The 21,853-nt window shown below is 37.3% G+C and overlaps 1 protein-coding gene and 1 non-coding gene across 5 annotated transcripts in view; one reads left to right on the forward strand and one right to left on the reverse strand.

The window, feature by feature from the left end:
* UBE2K (ubiquitin conjugating enzyme E2 K) overlaps nucleotides 1–21,853 on the forward strand; it is a 62,481-nt gene that overhangs the window by 38,446 nt on the left and 2,182 nt on the right. For all 4 annotated transcript variants that reach the window (XM_057727495.1, XM_057727494.1, XM_057727497.1 and 1 more), the window contains 3 exons: nucleotides 329–387; nucleotides 10,253–10,335; nucleotides 20,277–20,376. In XM_057727495.1, the coding sequence (XP_057583478.1) occupies nucleotides 329–387; nucleotides 10,253–10,335; nucleotides 20,277–20,376 (242 nt within the window). The remainder of the gene's footprint in view (nucleotides 1–328; nucleotides 388–10,252; nucleotides 10,336–20,276; nucleotides 20,377–21,853) is intronic.
* LOC130850639 (U6atac minor spliceosomal RNA) lies at nucleotides 4,387–4,514 on the reverse strand. Its single transcript, XR_009052998.1, has one exon. It is a non-coding gene; the product is annotated as a U6atac minor spliceosomal RNA (small nuclear RNA).

The following is a 21,853-nucleotide window of genomic DNA, read 5'->3' on the forward strand; positions in this document are numbered from 1 at the left end:
GGAGATGGAATCTGTGCTATATAATTGTTCCAGTGAAGTCTTTGGCATTGGATTGTCTGTGGATTTAATGTATTCATCTATCTCTAGCCCAATTATGCACTGATAAACTAATATCAGTTGTTTAAATGGGTATTCTGTATGCTTTAAATGATCTTCAGATTAAAAACTAGTGCTTTTGTTTATTTCGTTTTTGGGTTTCAATTTTAAAATGAATCTGTTGTAATTGACTGTGAAATAGTATATGTTTTGAAAAGTTCTGTCACTATATTTGGCTTCACATATTTGAGATGAGCAGCATTCTTAACCTTATGTTTTCCCGATTTTTTAGGAGGAAGATATCAACTAGAGATTAAAATACCAGAGACCTATCCATTTAATCCTCCTAAGGTATTGTAAGCCTGTTTTTGTGCATGAACTATGTTTCTTGGCTCATTTAATTAATATATACTTTAGTGTTTATTAAAATTACAGATTTTTAAATTGTTTACTGTGTAAATTTAGTGTGGACAAGATTTCAGGTAATGGCAGATAGTTTGCTTCTGGAATTAGAATGAAAAGCAAGCTTGGGACTTCCTAGGTGACACAGTGGTTAAGAATCTGCCTGCCAATATAGGGGACACGGGTTTGAGCTCTGCCCCAGGAAGATACCATATGCCGCGGAGCAACTAAGCCTGTGTACCACAACTATTAAGCTGTGCTCTAGAGCCCATAAGCTACAACTGTTGAGCCCATGCTCCGCAACAAGAGAAGCCATGACAGTGAGGAGCCCACGCACCACACTGAGGAGCAACCCCTGCTCTCTGCAACTAGAGAGTGCCCATGTGCAGCAACAAAGATCCAACACAGTCAGTAAAAAAATAAATCCAATAAATAAATAAATTTATTTTTTTTTAAAAATTGTCTTCAAAAAGAAAAAAGCAAACTTACTCAGAGAAGCCAGTAATCGCTTTAGACAGGAATAGGATGTGTACCTGACAATGGCTTAAATTCTAGGTCTGGAAAAACTTGTGGTGTTCCCAAACTTAGAGAATCCTTACACAAGTTCTTATTTGCCTCAAAGAAGTATATTTTTTAGGGAAGAGTGTACTCTGAATTCATCAACAGTTATTTGAGTACTTTGTGCCAGTATAGCAATAAGTAAGACTTAGACTGTCCTTGTTTTCATGGAGCTCATGTTCTAGTGGGGGGAAAAATGAACAAATCATTGTAACTGGGATGAATGTAAAAGGAGAAAACAGAATAACCTAGGATTGTGTGTAACAAGGGGAACTAACCTAAACTTATTTTTTGACTGAATTGTTTCCTTTATGTCTACTTTTGCTATCATCATGATTTTACTTTAGGCATTCAGCTTTATTACTTCTCCTATTTTGTATATTATTTACTCACCCTTTCATCTTTGCCATACTATTCATTCTTTGCTCTGCTGTTGTATAAATCTTGCTAAAGTGCAGTTTTGATCGTGTTTCTTTTCTTTATTTGTTAATAGTCTAAAATCCTTAGCTGGGCATTTAAAAGCTCCCATAACCTGATCCTAGTCTTCTTTTCCATCCTAATCTTCTGCTGCCCTCAACCACAGGATGGATTTGCATTTTCCAGCCTAGATTATTTGCTGTTTGTAGGTAATGCTTATTCTTTCACACTTTCCTGTTATTTTCACTTGAACTATTGTCCCTATCGTTTGAAATTCTAGTTTTCTTTTGAGGTCTAGGTGAAAGTATCTCTTTTTCCATTAACCTGTGCCTATCAAAATGTTTCTCCCTCTACTCTTAATAGCATTTTTTAAAATATAAATTTATTTATTATTTTATTGACTGTGTTGGGTCTTTTTTGCTGTGTGAGGGCTTTCTTTTTAGTTGTGGTGAGTGGGGGCTACTCTTTGTTGTGGTGCGCGGGCTTCTCATTGCCATGGCCTTCTCTTGTTGCGGAGCACAGGCTCTAGGCGTGTGGGCTTCAGTAGTTGCAGCACATGGGCTCAATAATTGTGGCTCATGGGCTCTAAAGCGCAGGCTCAATAGTTGTGGCGCACAGGCTTAGTTGCTCCGTGGCATGTGGGATCTTCCTGGAGCAGGGATGGAACCCGTGTCCCCTGCATTGGCAGGCGGATTCTCAAACCACTGCGCCACCTAGGAAGCCCCTTAATAGCATTTTATATAATTTAGTACCAACACAGTTACAGTACCAATTAATGTATTATATTATTTGGGGATATGTATCTTTCACTAGCTTTTGTGCTCTTGAGGTCAAAGACCATGTCTTAATACACCTTTGTATTTTCTGTGGCTCCTAAAAGTATAGTGTCCCTTGAGCATATGATAGTAGTCACTCAGAAAATGTTTCAGAATTCATTCATTCAGCCTACTGGTTGTCTCCTGTTTAAGAATAGACACGGTAATGGAAGTTTCAGGGTGAAGTTGAGTCACCTACCAGTTTGAGGTTCGTATTATTCTGTTGTTTATGTACATCTGTGTCGGGTCTTAGTTGTAGCACGCGAGATCTTTCATTGCACCATGCAGGCTTCTCTCTAGTTGTGGCCTATGGGTTCTAGAGCACACGGGCTCATTAGTTGTGGCACGGGAGCTTAGTTGTCTGACTAGGGATCGAACTAGAGCCCTCTGCCTTGGAAGGCAAATTCTTAACCACTGGACCACCAGGAAAGTCCCTATGTACATCTTTTCTGATAAGCCTGATTGAGTTTTTAAAACTGTGGTAAAGTATATATAACATAAAATTTACTATTTTAACCATTTTTAAGTACGCAGTTTAGTGGCATTAAGCACATTCACATTGTTTTGCATCTGTCACCACCATCAGTTCCCAGAACGTTTTCATCTTCCCTACCAAACAACTCCCTGGTACCCCATGCTGGTAACCACTGTTACACTTTTTCTCTATGAAATTTTCCTACTCTAGGTACCTCATTTAAGTGGAATCATATGATTTTTGTCCTTTTGTACCTGACTTATTTCACTTAGCATAATGTCTTTAAGGTTTGTCCATATTATAACTTGTGTCAGAATGGCATTCCTTTTTAAGGCTTACTAGTATTCCATTGTACCTGTACACCACATTTTGTTTATCCCTTTAACCATTAATGGACATTTTGGTTGTTTCTACCTTTTAAGCTTGGTTGATTTTTTTTCACCTATTGTAAAAGTAGTTTGTGTTTGTTGTAGAAATTTGAATAGTGAAGAATAAAAAAAAAAAGAACATTTTTTTGAGTATGACCACTTAGAGATTACCACTATTAAGCTTTCATCTTACATCTGTGACTTAATTTTCATCCTTATCCTAATTACCCTCCACTAGGTAATCTTAGTTGTCAGTGTTATCATTAGAATGAGTAGTAGTCACTTGAGGTTACTTTAATTGTAAAATACTGTAAATTTAAGAAAAGACTTTTAAAATGTTTTGAGATAAGGATGACCTTAAAGCCTAAAAAAATTTTTAATGGAAATAAGGAGGGAAGAAAGAAGAGATCTCAAGAGTGACTGCTCTCAACCACTATATAATGATAGTAGCAGCTGTCAATTGTTTTGTGTTAAGAATTTTATGTGCCTTTCCTGAAATAGTCTTCATAACAGTCTTAATGAATGAGGGAACTGAGGCTTAGGGGTTAAATAGAAACTAGATCCTGTAAGGCCTGCTGTGCTCTATTTCCTTGATTCCAGTGAGGAAGGAGTAAGGGCAAAATCTCTGAAACAGTGAATATGATTCTACCAAGAACAAGAATAATCAACCACAGTTCACATCTTACTTCTGGCATTTAGCTGACTTTTTTATTTTAGGCAAGCTGTCTAACCACCGTGTGTTTTGTCATTTGTAAAATCCTGTCAAAGGATTATTAAGATTAAAGGAGTAATCCATTTAAAAAACAATATATCCAATATTTCTGTGAAACATTTTTTCACATTTTTAATATCTCTGAAATCAGGATATATCTTTCAGTGGATGGGATGTTATAATTTAATTGGCAGAGCTTTTTTTCTTTCTCAAGGTACATAAAATGATGGTGTTTTGAATAATTTATGGTACCTGAGATTCAGTGAAATGCAATACCTAGAACAGTGCCTTCATAGACTAAGCATGCTGTAAATATTAGCCAACATTAACCCATGACTACCACCCTAAGAGGCCCGAGAGGCCCTTCTTGAAGTAGTCTGTTGACTTCCTTCTGCAATGTCATTGTAAAATACAGTAGCATCGATGCTTAAATTTACTCTATAATTTGAAATTCTCATACATTACTGGTAGGAATGTAAAGTGTTGGAGCTGCTTTGGAAAATAGTATGGTCAAAATGGTAAACATGGAGTTACTTTATGACCTAGCAATACTACTTCTATAGCACCTATTTCTTTTTTTAATTTATTTTTTAAAAACGATGAAAAAAACGATGGTTAGATGCCACGAAGTAGCTGACAGTGCCTTAACCATGTATGCATGTTGTCAGGCCTGAGAGTTTCTTCCACCCTTGACAAGGAGAGTGCTAACCTTCTCTCCTTTCATGCAACACATAGCAATTCTACTTCTAGATATCTATTCAATAGAAATGAAGGTGTGCCCACACAACAACTTGTACACAAATGTTCATACCAGCACTATTCATAACTGCCCCAAAATGAAAGTGCTCTAAATGTCCATCAGCTGAATGGAATAATTAAATGTAGTGTATCCATTACCGCATTAGGTTATGATAGTGATGAAAGTGTTGATATGTGCTCCAAAATAGATGAACTTTCAAAGCATCATGCTAAGTGAAAAAGCCAGGCACAAAAAGCCACACATTGTATGATTTCATTTATATGAACATAAGAAGAGACAAATCATAGAGGAAGAAAAGTAGATTGGTGGTTGCTCAGGGCTGGGGTAGTGGGGAGTGACTGCTGTTGGTTATGTAGTGTTGTTTTTTAAATTCATTTTCAAATTGTTTATAGTTTATAAAAATACAGTTAGATTTTCTTTAAAATTTTATTTATTTATTTATTTATTTAATTGGCTGTTTTGGGTCTTCTTTGCTATGCACGGTGAGTGGGGGCTACTCTTCGTTGTAGTGCGTGGGCTCCTCATTGCCGTGGCTTCTCTTGTTGCGGAGCATGGGCTCTAGGCACGTGGGCTTTAGTAGTTGCAGCACATGGGCTCAGTAGTTGTGGCTCACGGGCTCTAAAGCGCAGGCTCAATAGTTGTGGCACACGGGCTTAGTTGCTCCGAGACATGTGGGATCTTTCTGGGGCAGGGATGGAACCTGTATCCCCTGCATTGGCAGGTGGATTCTTAACCACTGCGCCACCTAGGAAGCCCTACAGTTAGGTTTTTTTAAAAAAATTATTTATTTATTTGTTTGTGTATGTATGTATGTATTTATTTAGCTGTGCTGGGTCTTAGTTGTGGCATGTGGGATCTAGTTCCCTGACAAGGAATTGAACCTGGGCCCTTTGCATTGAGAGCATGGAGTCTTAACCACTGAACCATCAAGGAAGTCCCTGTAGTTTCTTTTTGAGGTGTTGAAATGGTCAAAAATTAGATTTTGGTGATGGTTGCACAACTATGAATATACTAACCACCATGAAGTTGTGCATTTTAGATGGGGGTGAATTATTGTCTCAATAAAAGTGTTTATTTCCTTCTGTAGTCTATAAATATAAATCCAGAGTCCTGGCTCTGCTTTAGGCACTTGATACATTATTTCATTTAATCTTTGAAATCACTATTTTATTAATCCTCCTCTTCCTGCCTTTTTTAGAAAAACAAGAAAAATGGACTAAAAGCATAAGAACTAAAGTCAGTCTGATGTTTTTGCTACTAGCTCACGTTGCTCTTCAGGCCACTACTATCTTAATTCCAGCCATTCCATAGTGAGGTAGCTTTAAGATTTAGAAGGGTCTTCTGTCAGTCAAGCCAAATTTCTCTCTCTCTGGCTTCAACCAGTTAGTTGTAGTTGGAATTTACTATGCTTTTAAATATGATACTCCTCCCACTTGTGGCATTAAGCTTTTGCCGTAAATGGTAATTAATGTATGATAAGTATGTTCTAGATATTTACTATATTAGATATGAATTTTTACTGGTTGGTAGATATAATGGAAAGAGTGGGGAATATTTGTGTAAATTTCTTGGATAATTATGTTCACATATGTTTAATATGTAGCCTCAGGTCTAATTTTAAGCCTTCTGAGGTAAAAGTATTGAAGTTAATTGTTATATTCTCACTATTCTGCAGCTAAAATTGCACCCGATTAAAAACTTACATTTGTCACAGAGTATTTTTTGTTTATTATTCTGCAGTAAACTATTGACCTGAAGAGCAGAAGGTTTACTTCTGAACCAAGGAAATATATCTTTAAATCAGCTAAATATAGCATAGAAGTTTGATTCAATGCATACTTTATTTTTAAAGTAAATTGTAATAATGTTCTATTAATGAAAAACCCATCAAATTAGGAAAACTCTAGCTCAGTGATTTGTCCAACTAATTATTGGAGATTAGGTTGTGAATCTTCCTCATTTTGCTTGGTGTTATAAATATACTTTTATGTATGAAATTGAGTATAAGAAGCAATGCAAATAACCTTTAACGAGTCTTCCCTTCTGCACATGCATATTTAAAATAAAGTAGCGTTTTCTTTTGTACAATAAGTTAGTTAAAGCAGGTTTAATATTGTAACTTCCTTGAGTTCCAAGCTTGAAACTGGAAATTCCTGATGGAAATAGAGCTCTCAGCTACCATGAGGTGGAAGGTGAAATGTTTGTTGAACTAAAGAGAGCATAAATATAGGCTACATCCTGTAGGAGGAGATAAGATTGCCTATGATGGTGTACCAATATAAATAGCTAAGGATAGTCCCCTTCCTTCACTTCAGTCTGGTAACACTGTGTGCATAGTGTTAAGATTTTTTGTTTCTAAATTCTTTGAGAGTTCCTCAGAGCTAATGAGTGTTGTCAAGTTACCCAGATGGTGCTAGTATCAGTTTCATTTGTAAAATAAGGAAACTTGAATTGTTATTCATGTAAGTATTTTAGTACTGTAAGCCATCCCGTATCTGTTTTGTAATCAAATATGACGCAAAGTAGGTCATGATAAATGTCTTTGTATTGTTACTTTTATACTTAATCCCTTTCAAGTTCTTTGAGTGTACTTTTTTGTTGATATAGGTCGGGGATGGTAGCACTCTGAGAGAAGGTGACAAATACAATGGATATGAAGTGGGCGTAGAATGATGGGGTACATGTGGGTACCATTGGTAATATTAAGGGTTGAGAAAGAAGTGAAAAATCTAAGAAAGGAGGTAGTTGATGATAAAGAATGACAGAGAAGAGAATAGGAGATAAAGAGTGGAAAACCACACAAAGAACTACTTATAGAACAGTTACTTATATCTGTACTGGTAGATAATGGAGTGTCCTGTTGCAAATTTCTTTATTAGATTATCTGCAAATTCAAAGTTACTTATTCCTAACTGTAGATTGTAGTACAAAGAAATAGTATAATAATTTCCTTAGTCTTGCATATAAGCATATTTGTTTTCATGTAGAGTCTGTAGAGAATCATGCATTGAAGATCCTTCTTTAAAAAGCAAGATACAATTCACATATCCTTAGATCATCTGCCTAAACTGTAAAGGTTCTGACATCTACAGTAGTAATTTAAAATTCTGTTTTCCTTGGAACTTCACTGGTGGTCCAGTGGCTAAGACTCTGTGCTTCTACTGCAGGGGATAGGGGTTCTATCCCTGGTTAGGGAACTAAGATCCCTCTTGCCTTGTGGCATGGCTAGAAAAGTTGGGGATAATTCTGTTTTCCAGTCTTGAGAATACAGAACCTACTTTTGTTTTAAAGTCACAATGCTGTGGTGTCCTTGAATTATTGCAGTTGTGGCATATGGTTATTTCATATTTTTATAAAGCTTTGAACTCGACTGGTAAAAATTAAGATGTGAATATTGTGCTTATATCTGTTACAAAGAAATGTTTGTTGTACATGAACCCTATGTGCCTGTCTTATTTGATCTGCACAGTGTTTGAGAAGGATACTGTTTAGCCCTATAATAACAAGTTTAGGGATTTTCCTGGCTCCCAGTGGTTAAGACTGTATTTCCAATGCAGGGGACATGGGTTCGATCCCTGGTCAGGGAACTAAGATCCCACATGCCACATGGCGTGGCCAAAATATAATATATATTTATAAAATAACAGGTTTGTCATAATGTTAATTGCATATTCATTCAGTGTGAGGCACTTTAGATGCTTGGAATGCTCTACTAAGCAGAATAGACACCATGCATTTTAAGGAACATCAGGCAAATAGAGAACAGATTACAGAAGTGTGATCAGTACTATGACATAGGAAAGTGGTATGGAAGCGGGTCAGGAAGAAGTGATTATGGAAGCTTAAAGGATAGGTAGGAGTTAGCCAGGAGAGGAGGATACTAAGATGTGTTATTGAAAGAAGAAATGTATAAAGGCCTGAGGCCAAAAAAAAAAAATTTTTTTTTTTTAATTTAAATATGACTTGTTGAGCACTTGCATTGAATGTGGGGTGGACATGAGATTTAAGAGATAGGCTAGAATCAGTTTAAGAGTGTGGGCTTAACATAAAGGGAATGAGGTCGTTAAAGGGCCTTAAGTAGAATAGTGACTTGAATCAGGTTTGTTTTAAAGGGTTCTCTGGTTTCAGTGTGGAGAATGGATTGGACGAAACAAAACTGAAGGCAGTAAAGTCAGTAGACTGTTCAGTAACCCAAGTGAAAAATGATAGTGTCCTTTAAGGAAATGGTGTTCTGTGGATGGAAAGAAGTAGATATCATTGAAAGCAGTAAGATTATTTTAAGAATTAAAAAGGATCAAGGAGTGGAAAGTCTCCTTTAGTTTTAGGTGTTTTGAAGTCACTGGTGACTTAAAGTGCTTTTTCAGATGGCATGTAAGTTAGTGAGTGAGTACATGAGGAATTAGGGACAGTTAGTATAGACAAGTCACAAGGAGAAAAGTGGAAGCATAAATCTTTTAGCTTCTTTCCATAAATAGCTTAGATTTGGAGCATATATTTTATTGATGAGTTAATTTTTGCAAGGTACTTAGAACATAGCTTGGCTCATAGTAATTAATCTGTTAAGTGTTAAAGAATTTTGACTTAGATGACTATCATATATATGTGTCAGACATCCTCCTCCTCCTCCTGTTCCTCCTGCAAAAGCTCATAAGTAAGAGCTGATGAACTAGATTTCATTTCAAGGTGATCTGATAGTGTTAGCATTTTCACTTTGTTGATTTCTTATTCTTTCATGCTAAGACAAATAGGTACACTCAGAATCTGAAATTAAATTGTGTGAGTTTGTATTTTCTGTTGCTAACTACTTACTTGATATTGGGTAAATTTCTTAAACACTAAGCCTCAGTGCCTAGCAAATAATAGTAGGCCTTTAAATATTTGTTGAATTTTTTTTTTTTAAGTATTTAAGAGAAAAAAAAGTACAGAAAAATCAGGAGAAATCTTTTAAATTAATTTATTTATTTATTTATTTATTTATTACCTGCATTGGGTCTTCGTTGCTGCGCAGGGCTTTTCTAGCCGTGGCAAGTGGGAGCTACTCTTCGTTGTGGTCCGCAGGCTTCTTGTTGCAGTGGCTTTGCTTGTGGAGCACAGGCTCTAGGCGCACAGGCTTCAGTTGTTGTGGCTTGTAGGCTCTAGAGTGCAGGCTCAGTAGTTGTGCATGGGCTTAATTGCTCCACGGCATGTGGGATCTTTCTGGCCCAGGGATCAAACCCATGTCCCCTGCATTGGCAGGTGAATTCTTAACCACTATGTCATCAGGGAAGTCCCAGAAATAATCTTATGGTCACTTACTACTTCTGTTTCCATGTACTGAGTTTGCTTACTTTTTCCTTCAAACCTATACTACACCCTTCTTCACACTAAAAAAATTGCCACTTACTATATCTATTTTGATTTTATGTACTACTTTATGTACCTAAATGGATCTTAGTCCATGTTAAATTTCTCATAGCATCGAACACTATGCTAAGTAGTAAATTGAGTTTCTTTGAGCACTTATTAAAAGGTTTAAAATGAATGTATATCATTGAAAGCATTCGGCTCACTGAATGCTTTGTCTCCTACACCCCTCCCTTCACCTAGGCAAAATGATGTGAGTATGAGCATTTTTTTTTAACTTGAAGATTTCATTCTCTTGTGGTTCTACTTAAGCTATATATGTTTTATTTCTGTACTTCAAAACTCAAATGTGCTTTTATATTCTAGGTCCGGTTTATCACTAAAATATGGCATCCTAATATTAGTTCCGTCACAGGGGCTATTTGTTTGGATATCCTGAAGGATCAATGGTAAGAGATTTTGAATTCACCTTCAGTCCTCTCTCATGAATTCTAAGACTGTTTATAGATATAGAGTGTTAAATGTGTACTTGCCTCAAAGCATAAACATATATTATACTTTCTCTTACTTGCAATAATTTTAAAACTAAATGAAACCTCCTAAGTACAAGGCTGAGTCAAAAATTATCCACACTCTGGTTGTAGAATTTAATTAACTTTTAGAAAAGACAAATACATCATTTTTTGACATAATCTCCTTGCTTTTCTTTTCATTTTTTGAAAATTCTTTATTGATTGATTGATTGGCTGCGTTGGGTCTTTGTTGCTGTGGATGGGCTTTCTCTAGTTGTGGCAAGTGGGGGCTACTCTTCATTGCAGTGCGTGGGCTTCTCATTGCAGTGGCTTCTCTTGTTGTGAAGCACGAACTCTAGGTACTCAGGCTTCAGTAGTTGCAGCATGCGAGCTCAGTAATTGTGGCGCACGGGCTTAATTGCTCTGTGGGATATTCCTGGACCAGGGCTCTAACCCGTGTCCCCTGCATTGGCAGGTGGATTCTTAACCACTGCGCCACCAGGAAAGTCCCAATATTCTTGCTTTTCAATACACTTTGTCCATCTGTCAACAAGCTTTTGTATTCTCTCATTAAAAAATGTTTTAGGCTGAGCTGCGAGCCATGAATGCACCGCTGTCTTCACATCTTCATCAGAAATGAATCTTTGTCCTGGTAGGGCTGCTTTCAGGGGACCAAATTGGTGAAAATCCATTGAAGCAAGATCAGGACTATAGGGAGGGTGCTTTAACACCTTAAAATGAGGTTTTTGCAGAGTGTCGACAGTGTGGGCAGAAGTGTGTGGACATGCATTGTCATGCAAGATCACAACGCCCTTGGATAGCAGTCCTCTCTGCATTTAATCTGAAGTTTAGCCTTCGGTTCTTCAATAAGCATCTCACTGTAATGAGCACTGTGTTGATTGTTGAACCTTTGAGTCACGGCTGAGTTGCAAATGATTTGCCACATAATCCACTGTCATTCGTCTGTTCGACAGAATCATTTTCACGTGTATGCTCAATGTTGTCATCAGCCGTGGACGTGAATGGGTGTCCGGCTCCTTCTTGATGGCTAACACTTGTGCGACCTTCCTTGAACTTCTCTATCCATTCATATACACTTCTTCGCGACGAAACACTTTCTCCATGCTGCACACAAAGTCTTCGGTAAATAATGGCACCAGGTACACCCTCAGACCACAAAAAATGAATCACTGCACGCTGCTCTTTTGTGCAGATCGCAAGTGGGGCATCCATTTTTGCTCACACCGCAGTTACAAATGAACACATTCACACCTGCACAGCGGTGACTAGGGACACAGTAGCCTTGAATGGAAAACGCTGAGACAGTGCGGCTAATAGAAGTTTTAATATAACCTGAGTGCAGATAATTTTTTACTCACCCTTGTACATGAGAGAAAATATGTTGCAATTGAAATTGGAATCTGCATTTAAATAGTGATTTATTAGGTCATATCAGATGCTAGCTTTACATCTTGAAAAGTCTTGGATTTTATTTGTTGTTTTGGTAAATTTGAGTTTTTGCTATCTCAGGAAGATATTTGTGAAGGACTAAAAAAATTTAAGTCTTGAAGTAATCAGCTCTGACTTGGATGGAATGTAGACAACAAAAATATTGAAAGTTGTGTTAATTGAGCATGATTAAGGTTCTAAGATGCTAAGAAGTACCTTTGCAGGTTGTATCTTCATTTGTACAGTGCTTTCACATGTTTTGTCTGATTTTATCTTGGCAGCATAGTGTTTATTTATTTTATGATTTTTTTTTTTTTTACAATAAACTGCATATATTTAGAGTGTACCATTTGGTATCCCAATCTCCCAATTCATTCCCCCCCAACACTCCCCACTTCCCTCACTTGGTGTCCATATGTTTGTTCTCTATGTGTGTCTCTATTTCTGCCTTGCAAAGCAGTTGATCTGTACCATTTTTCTCTACTCCACATATATGTGTTAATATACGATATTTGTTTTTCTCTTTCTGACTCACTTCACTCTGTATAACAGTCTCTAGGGCCATCCATGTCTCTACAAATGTCCCAGTTTCATTGCTTTTTACAGCTGAGTAATATTCCGTTGTATATATGTACCACATCTTCTTTATCCATTCATCTGTTGATGGACATTTAGGTTGCTTCCACATCCTGGCTATTGTAAGTAGTGCTGCAGTGAACATTGGAGTGCATGTGTCTTTTTGAATTATGGTGTTCTCTGGGTATATGCCCAGTAGTGGGATTGGCAGCATAGTGTTTAACCACTAGGTTAATAAAATCATGGCTCTGCCATTTACTCATTTTTGTGGTCTTGAGTAAATTACCTGGTCTTTTTGCCTTTGTTTCCTTATCTGAAAAAATTTGGGGTTAATAACCTGTTTCATAGGGCTGTTGAGAAGAGTAAATGAGTTGTTTTATGTATTTCTCTTAGACTAAAGCCTGGCATAGTCTAACAATATGGATTGAAAAACTAAGAAAAGAGGTATAAAAAGACATCGAAGGGGAAGAAAACAATAAGTTATGTGTTTGATTTGTTAAGAAAGGGAAAGAATGGAACCTGAGTAAGCTGAGACAAGAATGACAACATTTAGCCTTTGGGTCATTTGATATATTTAGTAATTGGACAAACAAATAAGAATTGCTGGTTTTGTTTTTTCACTCTAATAGCACATCTGAGTAAAGCCTCTCCCTCAGTAGATCATCTCTTGGGATCTAGTTTCTTGATCTGTATTCCATTACTGTTAAACATTGAACATTGTGGAACAGACCTAACTTTATCTTCTGTCATTCTTTTTTTTTTTTTTTTTAATTTATTTATTTATTGGCTACATTGGGTCTTTGTTGCTGCGTGCAGGCTTTCTCTAGTTGTGGAGAGTGAGGGCTAGTCTTTGTTGCGGTGTGCAGGCTTGTCGTGGTAGCTTCTCTTGTTGCAGAGCACGGGCTCTAGGCGTGTGAGCAGGCTTCAGTAGTTGTGGCACACAGGCTCAATAGTTGTGGCCCACAGGCTTTAGAGTGCAGGCTCAGTAGTTGTGGCACACAGGCTTAGTTGCTCCATGGCATGTGGGATCTTCCCAGTCCAGGCCTCGAACCCATGTCCCCTGCATTGGCAGGTGGATTCTTAACCACTGTGCCACCAGGGAAGCTGTGTCATTCTTTTGATTTGTGACTTTTCACAATATATTGAATTTGTATGCATCCATGTTTTTATCTGTGAAGTCATCTCAAAGATCTATTGTTCAGTGTTACTAATGAAAATTTGCGGTACTGGAGACATTGTCCTTTTTTTCACGTGGTTTCCAGGACATCAGTTGTTCTGTTCTCTCCTTCCTTATCCCACTCCTAGACTTCTCAGCTAGTTCCTCCCTCATCTCCTGGAGTTTTGTACATGAGAATACCTCAGGGCTAAGTCTTGACCTCTGCTTTTTTCTGTCCATACTCACTCCCTTGGTGAGCTTATCTGATTTCATAACTTTACAGTTTATATACTAGCAACTCATAAATTTATCTTTTCTAAACTCCAGACTTGTGTCCTGCTGCCTGTTTAATATCTATACTTCAATATGTAATGGACATCTCAAACATAAACGTGTTGAAAACTGAATTATTTCCCCAACCCAAAACTTACTTCTTCCCCGTGTAAGTTTTGTTAACTACATCCTTGCAATTGCTAAGGTCAAAACCTCACCCTGATGCTTGTTTCATCTTTCTCTGGTACCCCATCTGCAAATCCTGTTGTTGAAACCACCAACATTTTAGCAGCAGTTCATTTCTACTACCTTGGTCCAAGTTGCATTACTCTTGACTGGATGGTTACAGTAGCCTGTCATTCTGCTTCTGACTTTACTCAGGCTATTCTCAGTAGACGTAATGAAACCTCCACCTCTTTGAAAACAAAACTCCACGCTAAAATTTCCCATGGTCTTCTCTTTTTGCTCAGTTAAGCCAGCAGTAACTAGCACTTCTGATTATCTTCCTATAAATAGTTGAAAGGTTGTGGTGTATATAGAGACAGAGAACTTGAGTTTTTGTATCAAAACACTTTTTATTAGCTATTCTCATTTCCTAAGGTAGGTCAGATAGCTGAATTTAGTCTTGTTTCATATCTATAGTGTTGAAATAATAAAAGACATCAGAGACATCAGATAAAATAGGTGAGACAGGATATCCATGGGTTTGTCTCACCCCCCTCCCTCCACCTTTATTGAGGTAATTGACATTCAGTGGATATCTAAATGTCAGTGTTTAGGTAATTTGGAAGAGTTATATTAGAAAAGTTTGTTAATCTTGTTCTTTTATTAATACATGTGGATAGTGATTTACCTTTAATATATAACAACTTGTGTTAGTATGGTTTATTTCTTAACTTTGTAAGTTAGCCGGTGTGGAAACTTTCTGTTTTTCTGCTGACACCTCTTATGATTAAAGGTGTCTGTTTACTTGGGGGAAAATACGACAACGTGTAAAAATTGCGCTCATTGGTACTGCTCTTTCCTGTCTTTCCAAAAGATAGGAACAGGCATTAAGACAATATCTGGGTGGTTGATAAGCTGTGCTCAGCACCATTAGTCATCAGGGAAATGCAAACTAAGATCACAGTTAGATACCACTACACACTTGTAAATGGGATGCATTGCTGGTAAGAATGTGGTTCAGCCACTCAACTAGCAGTACCTGCCAAAGCTAAATAAGCATATACCTTCATATGGTACAGCAGTTCTACCCCAAAGTATATATCCAAGAGAAAGCCGAGAGAAGTGAATTCGTATGTCCACCAAAAGACTTGTAGAAGAATATTCATAGCAGATTTATTCAAACTGCAAGTCACCCAAATGTCTATAAACAAGAGAATGAATATATAATGCTGTAATCATACAATGGAACACTACATAGCAGTAAAAAAAAAAAAAAGGGCACGTTGACACAAACAGCGTGGATGATTCTCATAGACATGTTAAGTGACAAAAGCCAGGCACAAAGGAGTACATGCTGCATAATTTCATTTTATGAAATTCAACATGTGTCAAAACTAGGACAGTGGTAGGGGTAGGTAAGGGTCGTGAATAAGAGGGGCAAGAGTGAGGCTTTTTGAGTGCGGGAAATACTCTATATTTTGATGTAGATAGTGGTTACCATGGATGTATACATTTATAAAAATTCATCTAGCTGTCAAGCATTTACTCTTAGTATACCTTAACAGAAAAATATTTAACAAAAAAGCTGCCATTCTCTTTAAGTAGCTTTCAGTGTTTTGAATGAATATAGATTATTTATTGATGGTCTTCTGGAAAATCCTTAACAGACAAGTTAGTCAACAATACAAACAGTTCAACGCTATTGTACATATTAAAGGCCCCGCCTAGTCCATATGAATGAATATTAGCCATATTAACTGCTTATTTATTTTTGAGATCTGAGCAAAATTAATTTACTGAAGATAGATTCGTAAGGTACTCACTTATTCATATCCACTGATTAATTAAAATTAGCTAACACGTTTTGGAATTTCATGCTCTTATTTGCCTGTTAAGATTTATTTTTAATAAATTTATGCTAATTTTACATATTAAATGCTAAAAGTCTCAAAGTATGAATTTAATCAGTAGTTTGTGAAAAGAAAAATAAATGGAATAAAAGATGGTAGTTTCAGTTGTATATTTTTTCACATTACCAAGTTTAGATTTTAAAATTCATGTAGATCAGTCAAAAAACATACACATTTCTTTATACTATCAAAGCTGGTATAGTTTCTATAATAGGGCCAAAATAGTAAGTTTTGTTTTAATGTTAATTTAATTTTATTTATTTAATTTCTTAATTTTTGGCTCTGTTGGGTCTTCGTTGATGCTCATGGGCTTTCTCTAGTTGCAGTGAGCAGGGGCTACTCTTGGTTGTGGTGCGTGGGCCTCTCATTGCAGTGATTTCTCTTGTTGTGGAGCACAGGCTCTAGGCATGAGGGCTTCAGTAATTGTGGCACATGGGCTCAATAGTTGTGGCTTGCAGGCTCCAGAGCATAGGCTCAGTAGTTGTGGCACACAGGTTTAGTTGCTCCTCAGCATGTGGGATCTTCCTGGCCCAGGGCTTGAACCCATGTCCCCTGCATTGGCAGGCGGATTCCTAACCACTGTGCCACCAGGGAAGTCCCCAGTTAATTCTTAATGGTTTGTGAATACCTCCCCTGCATTTATTGTGAAAGTTTTTGAGCATATAGAAGACTTAAAACTTTCCTCATTGAGATTGTTATGAATTGAATCTAAAGTTACAGCTCTAGATTTTTCCTTCAATTTTGAGAACAAACTGTTCATTTGCATTCCCACCAACAGCGCACAGGATTCCAATTACTCTACATCCTTGCCAACAACTGTTATCTTCTGTTTTTTGATAGTAGCCATCCTAATGGATATGAGGTGGTATCTCATTGTTTGACTTACATTTTCCTAATGATAAGTGATGTTAGGTGTCTTTTCATGTGCTTATCGGCTACTGGTATATCTTCTTTGGAGAAATGCTTGTGTAAGTCCTTTCTCAGTCAGCTTTTTTTTTTTTTTAAATACATATACCCATTTTATTGATTGATTGGCTGTGTTGGGTGTTTGTTGCTGTGCGCGGGCTTTCTCTAGTTGCAGAGAGCGGGGCTACTCTTTGTTGCCGTAGCTTCTCTTGTTGCGGAGCATGGGCTGTAGGTGCATGGGCTTCAGTAGTTGTGGTGCACGGGCTCTAGAGCGCAGGCTCAGTAGTTGTGGCGCACAGGCTTAGTTGCTCCATGGAATGTGGAATTTTCCCGGACCAGAGATCAAACCCATGTCCCCTGCATTAGCAGGCGGATTCTTAACCACTGGGCCACCAGGGAAGTCCCCAGGTTTGTTTTTTGTTGTTGAGTTGAGGGAGTTCTTTATATATTTCAGATATTAACTCCCTTGTAAGAGTTTTATAGTAAGTTTCATCTTGAGAATTCCCTGGAGGTCCAATGGTTAGGACTCTAGGACCCTGTGCTTTTACTGCTGGGGCCCAGCAGTAAAACATTTTATTCTCTTTTTAATGCTATTTTATCACTTCATCTAATTTAAAGCATCATAAACCAATGCTTTTCCTACTTCTGTAGCTTCTCTAAAAGGATAAGTTGATCAATAAAATGGTTTATTCTGATAGCTTTTTAAAAAAATGCTTTATTGAGATATAATTGATCTTAAACTGCACATATTAAAAATGCACAATTTGATAAGTTTGGACATACATGTACATCCATGAAGCTATCACAAATCAAGATAGCAAACATAACTAACATACCCAAAAGTTTCCTAGTGAGTGTCCCTTTGTAATTATTCCTTCCCACCCTTCCTGCTCCCCCATTCCCCAGCAACCACTGATGTTCTGTCACTATAGATTAGTTTACATTTTGTGGAATTTAATATAAGTGACAATTTGGATAGCATTTTAGATAAAGAACCATTTATATTTTAACTTTTCTCTAATAGATAAAATATAGGCCTGTGTATGTGATATTGATTTTATTGGTTTAGAACAGCCTTTCTCAATTAGCTTTAAGCTGTAACACTAAAGTACTATTTCTCAAAAATTAGCTTACATCGGAATCACTTGGAGTACCTGCTACACCACCCCAGAGCTTCTGATTCAGTAGATCTGGGATGAGGCTAAGAATTTTCATTTCTTAGAAGTTCCCAGGTGATGTTGATGCTACTAGTTGAAGGAACCACGCTGTGTGAGACATTTCCTTAAGAGGTTGTTGATAATAAATTAACTTTTTCCCTAAGCAACTAGATTGGTACTATTTATATACCATCCTTGGGGAAATTGAGAAAATACTTAGTAATTTTCTCTGTTCTGTGATTAAAATGAGGAACCCAGTTGATAGACTGGTTTAGAATTATCTAATTTGTGTGGTGAAAATGGCCATGTTGTTTAATAATCTTCAACATTTAAAATAGTTTACTACTATGCTAACTATTGAATTAATGAATATTTGTATATTAACTGGTCAAATAATTTTTTAATAGAAATGCTAAGAGTCCTGGTTAGATAAATACCATTTTCTCGATAAATATTTGCTTTATAATCACATTTAGAAGCATGAGTTGTTATGCATATAAAGCAAAAAACTTTCCTTTTTTAGAATGTTATGGAATGATTCTTTTCTTCCTTCCTTCCTTTCTCTTTCTTTCTTTCTTTCTTTCTTTCTTTCCTTCCTTCCTTCCTTCCTTCCTGCTTGCTTTCTTTCTTCTTTCTTTCCTTCCTTCATTCTTCTTTCTTTCCTTCTTTCTTTCTCTTTCTGTCTGTCTGTCTGTCTGTCTTCCTGTCTTTCTTTCTTTCTGTCTTTTTTACTGCATGAAGCCTTTCTCTAATTGTGGCGAGTGGGGGCTACTCTTTGCATTACAGTGTGAGGGCTTCTCATTGAGGTGGCTTCTCTTGCCACGGAGCACAGGCTCCAGGTGCACAGGCTCAGTAGTTTCAGTGCGAGGGCTCTGGGCGCATGGGCTTCAGGAATTGTGGTGCAAGGACTCAGTAGTTGTGGCTTGCAGGCTCTAGAGCGCAGGCTCTAGAGCACAGGCTCAGTAGTTGTGGTGCATGGGCTTAGTTGTTTTGCAGCATGTGGGATCTTCCTGGACCCGGGATGGAACTTACGTCCCCTGCATTGGCAGGTGGATTCTTAACCACTGTGCTACCAGGAATGATTTTTTTTTTTTTTAATAAATTTATTTATTTATTTATTTTATTGGCTGTGTTGGGTTTTCGTTGCTGCACACGGGCTTTCTCTAGTTGCGGCGAGCGGGGACTACTCTTCATTGTGGTGTGCGGGCTTCCCATTGCGGTGGCCTCGCTTGTTGCAGAGCACGGGCTCTAGGCATGTGGGCTTCAGTAGTTGCGGCACATGGGCTCAATAGTTGTGGCTCACGGGCTCTAGAGCGCAGGCTCAATAGTTGTGGCGCATGGGCTTAGTTGCTCCACGGCATGTGAGATCTTCCTGGGGCAGGGATTGAACCCATGTCCCCTGCATTGGCAGGTGGATTCTTACCCACTGTGCCACCTAGGAAGTCCCAGGAATGATTTTTTAATTTCCTTTCATTTTTTATTGAAGTATAGTTGTTATGTAATATTATATGTTACAGGTGTGCAATATAGTGGATCACAATTTTTAGAGGTTATACTCCATTTATAGTTATTATAAAATAATAATATATATTTATTATTATTATAAAATATTGGCTATATTCCCCATGTTATATAGTATAGCCTTGTAACTTATTTTATACTTAATAAATTGTACTTCTTACACCCCTACCCCTGAATTGCCCCTCCCTCCTCTCTCCCCACTGCTAACCACTAGTTTGTTCTCTTTGTGAGTCTGCTTCTTTTTTGTTATATTCACGAATTTTATTTTTTAGATTCCACATTTAAGTGCTATCATACACTATCTTTCTTTATCCGACGTATCACTTAGCATAATGCCCTTCAACTAATTTTATGCTTTCTTGAAAATAAAGGATATTTACTTGATGGTATCTTGTTTTTAGAGTTGCACAGAAAGGAAATTTCACGTTACTTCATCGCTTTAAGTTTCTTTAGAGAAAGGGATAGAAAGTAAGTCAGTAGATAAAGCTGGCCAGAAGGATATTGGCAACCATAAGGGGGGGGCACTAAGCCAATTAAGGGCAATTTGAGCTGTCTTAAGAAATAGAAGGACTCATTCATTGTAAAAAATATATATGTATGGTAGGCAGATTATAATTATACATTTCTAAGACTTTATTATATGATTAAGATAAAAATCTAGATTATTTTTAGCTCCAGTAGTTTTCATGTTTTATTCAGGAAACATCTTTTGTTTTGTCCTGGAAAGTGTTCTTAACTGGGGTATCTTCCTATTTTAAATTTTAGGGCAGCAGCAATGACTCTCCGCACGGTATTACTGTCATTGCAAGCACTACTGGCAGCTGCAGAACCAGATGATCCACAAGATGCAGTAGTAGCAAATCAGGTAAGGTAGCTGCTTTTGAAAGACTTTCTTGTACTTTCCTGTGAGTCTTTAGTGGTTTGTAGTGGTTAGAACATAAGCATACTTCTGTTGAAACTAAATCTGGAAGTGGTTTCCTTTCTTGCTGTGAGATTATTACATCAGATGTAATAGTGAAAACCTAATGTAATTTTTTTAACATAGTAGTTTATATTAGTTGAGTATGGAAGATGCTTTTTTCTAACATATTATGTTTTCAAACACACAATGTTGAAAGAATTACACAGTGAAACCCACATATCTACCTGCCATCTTGATTCTGTGATGCTTGATTCATGTGCTTTATTGTGTGTGTATCCATTTATTTGTCTCTTAATTCACTGATGATCCTTCCCTGATGATAATGTGAATCAGCTCCAACTGTGGCACTGAAGTAGCATGATGAAGGTTATCAAGGATTGCCTTGTAATTGCCAAATGTAATAAATATTTTTCAGTTCTGGTCTTTGATATCCAAGGCAGAGGTTAGCAAATTACAGCCAGACTGACTGTTTTGTAAATAATGTTTTATTGGAACACAGCCACCCTCATTTTTTTATAGCTACAAGTGGCAGAATTGAATAATTATGACAGAGACAGTATTGTCTGAAAGCCTGAATAATTATTATCTGGTCCTTTAAGAAAGTTTCCCAACCCATACTCTAAACCATTAGGATTTATTGAGCCTGTGTTTTTCGGTGGTTTTTTTTTTAACCTAGGAATTTTTTCTTCCCTTGACTTCTGAGATACCACTCTCTTTCCCTATCTTTGTAGTTGTGTTTGTTCCCTCTTAGTTCCTACAATTGTTTCTCTTCTTTCTCCCCACCCCCAGCCACCCTTTTCTTTTGGCCATGCTACATGGCTTGCAGGATCTTAGTTTCCCGACCAGGGATCAAACCCGTGCCCCCTCCAATGGAAATGCGGAGTCCTAATCACTGGACACCAAGGAATTCCCTCTCCTCCCTTTTAAATATACTTTCTCAGTTCTTACATTGTTTCTTTTACTTCCCATTATATACTCTCACTTGTATGATTATATCCATGCTGATGTTACCATCTGTATGTTGATAACAATATTCACACTTGACCTCTCTCCTGAGCCCAAGAGCCTGTTTGGAAGTGGATAGCTCTGAATATTCCATGGCTACCTTAGTACAGCATTACCCAAACTGATTGCAGAATCTTAAACCCTGTGAAACCTGTTTATCCTTCTGTAATACAATTGGTTTGTTTATATATTCAAGTCACAGATTGGAGTACTTCTCTCTCTCTCCTTTTCTCTCATATCCCAGTATCTCTCTGTCATAATACTTTTCTGATAGCCTTAATTCACATGTTTGAAAATTTCTCACTTGACTTCTCTGATGGAGCTCCCTACCTCAATCTCTTCTTTTCCTCATCTTCTACACTGATAGCAGTTAGCTTTATAAAGTACAAATCTTATTTCACTTTACTATTAAAAA

The sequence above is a fragment of the Hippopotamus amphibius genome, chromosome 3 (assembly GCF_030028045.1).
Source record: "Hippopotamus amphibius kiboko isolate mHipAmp2 chromosome 3, mHipAmp2.hap2, whole genome shotgun sequence".
Lineage (NCBI taxonomy): Eukaryota > Metazoa > Chordata > Mammalia > Artiodactyla > Hippopotamidae > Hippopotamus > Hippopotamus amphibius.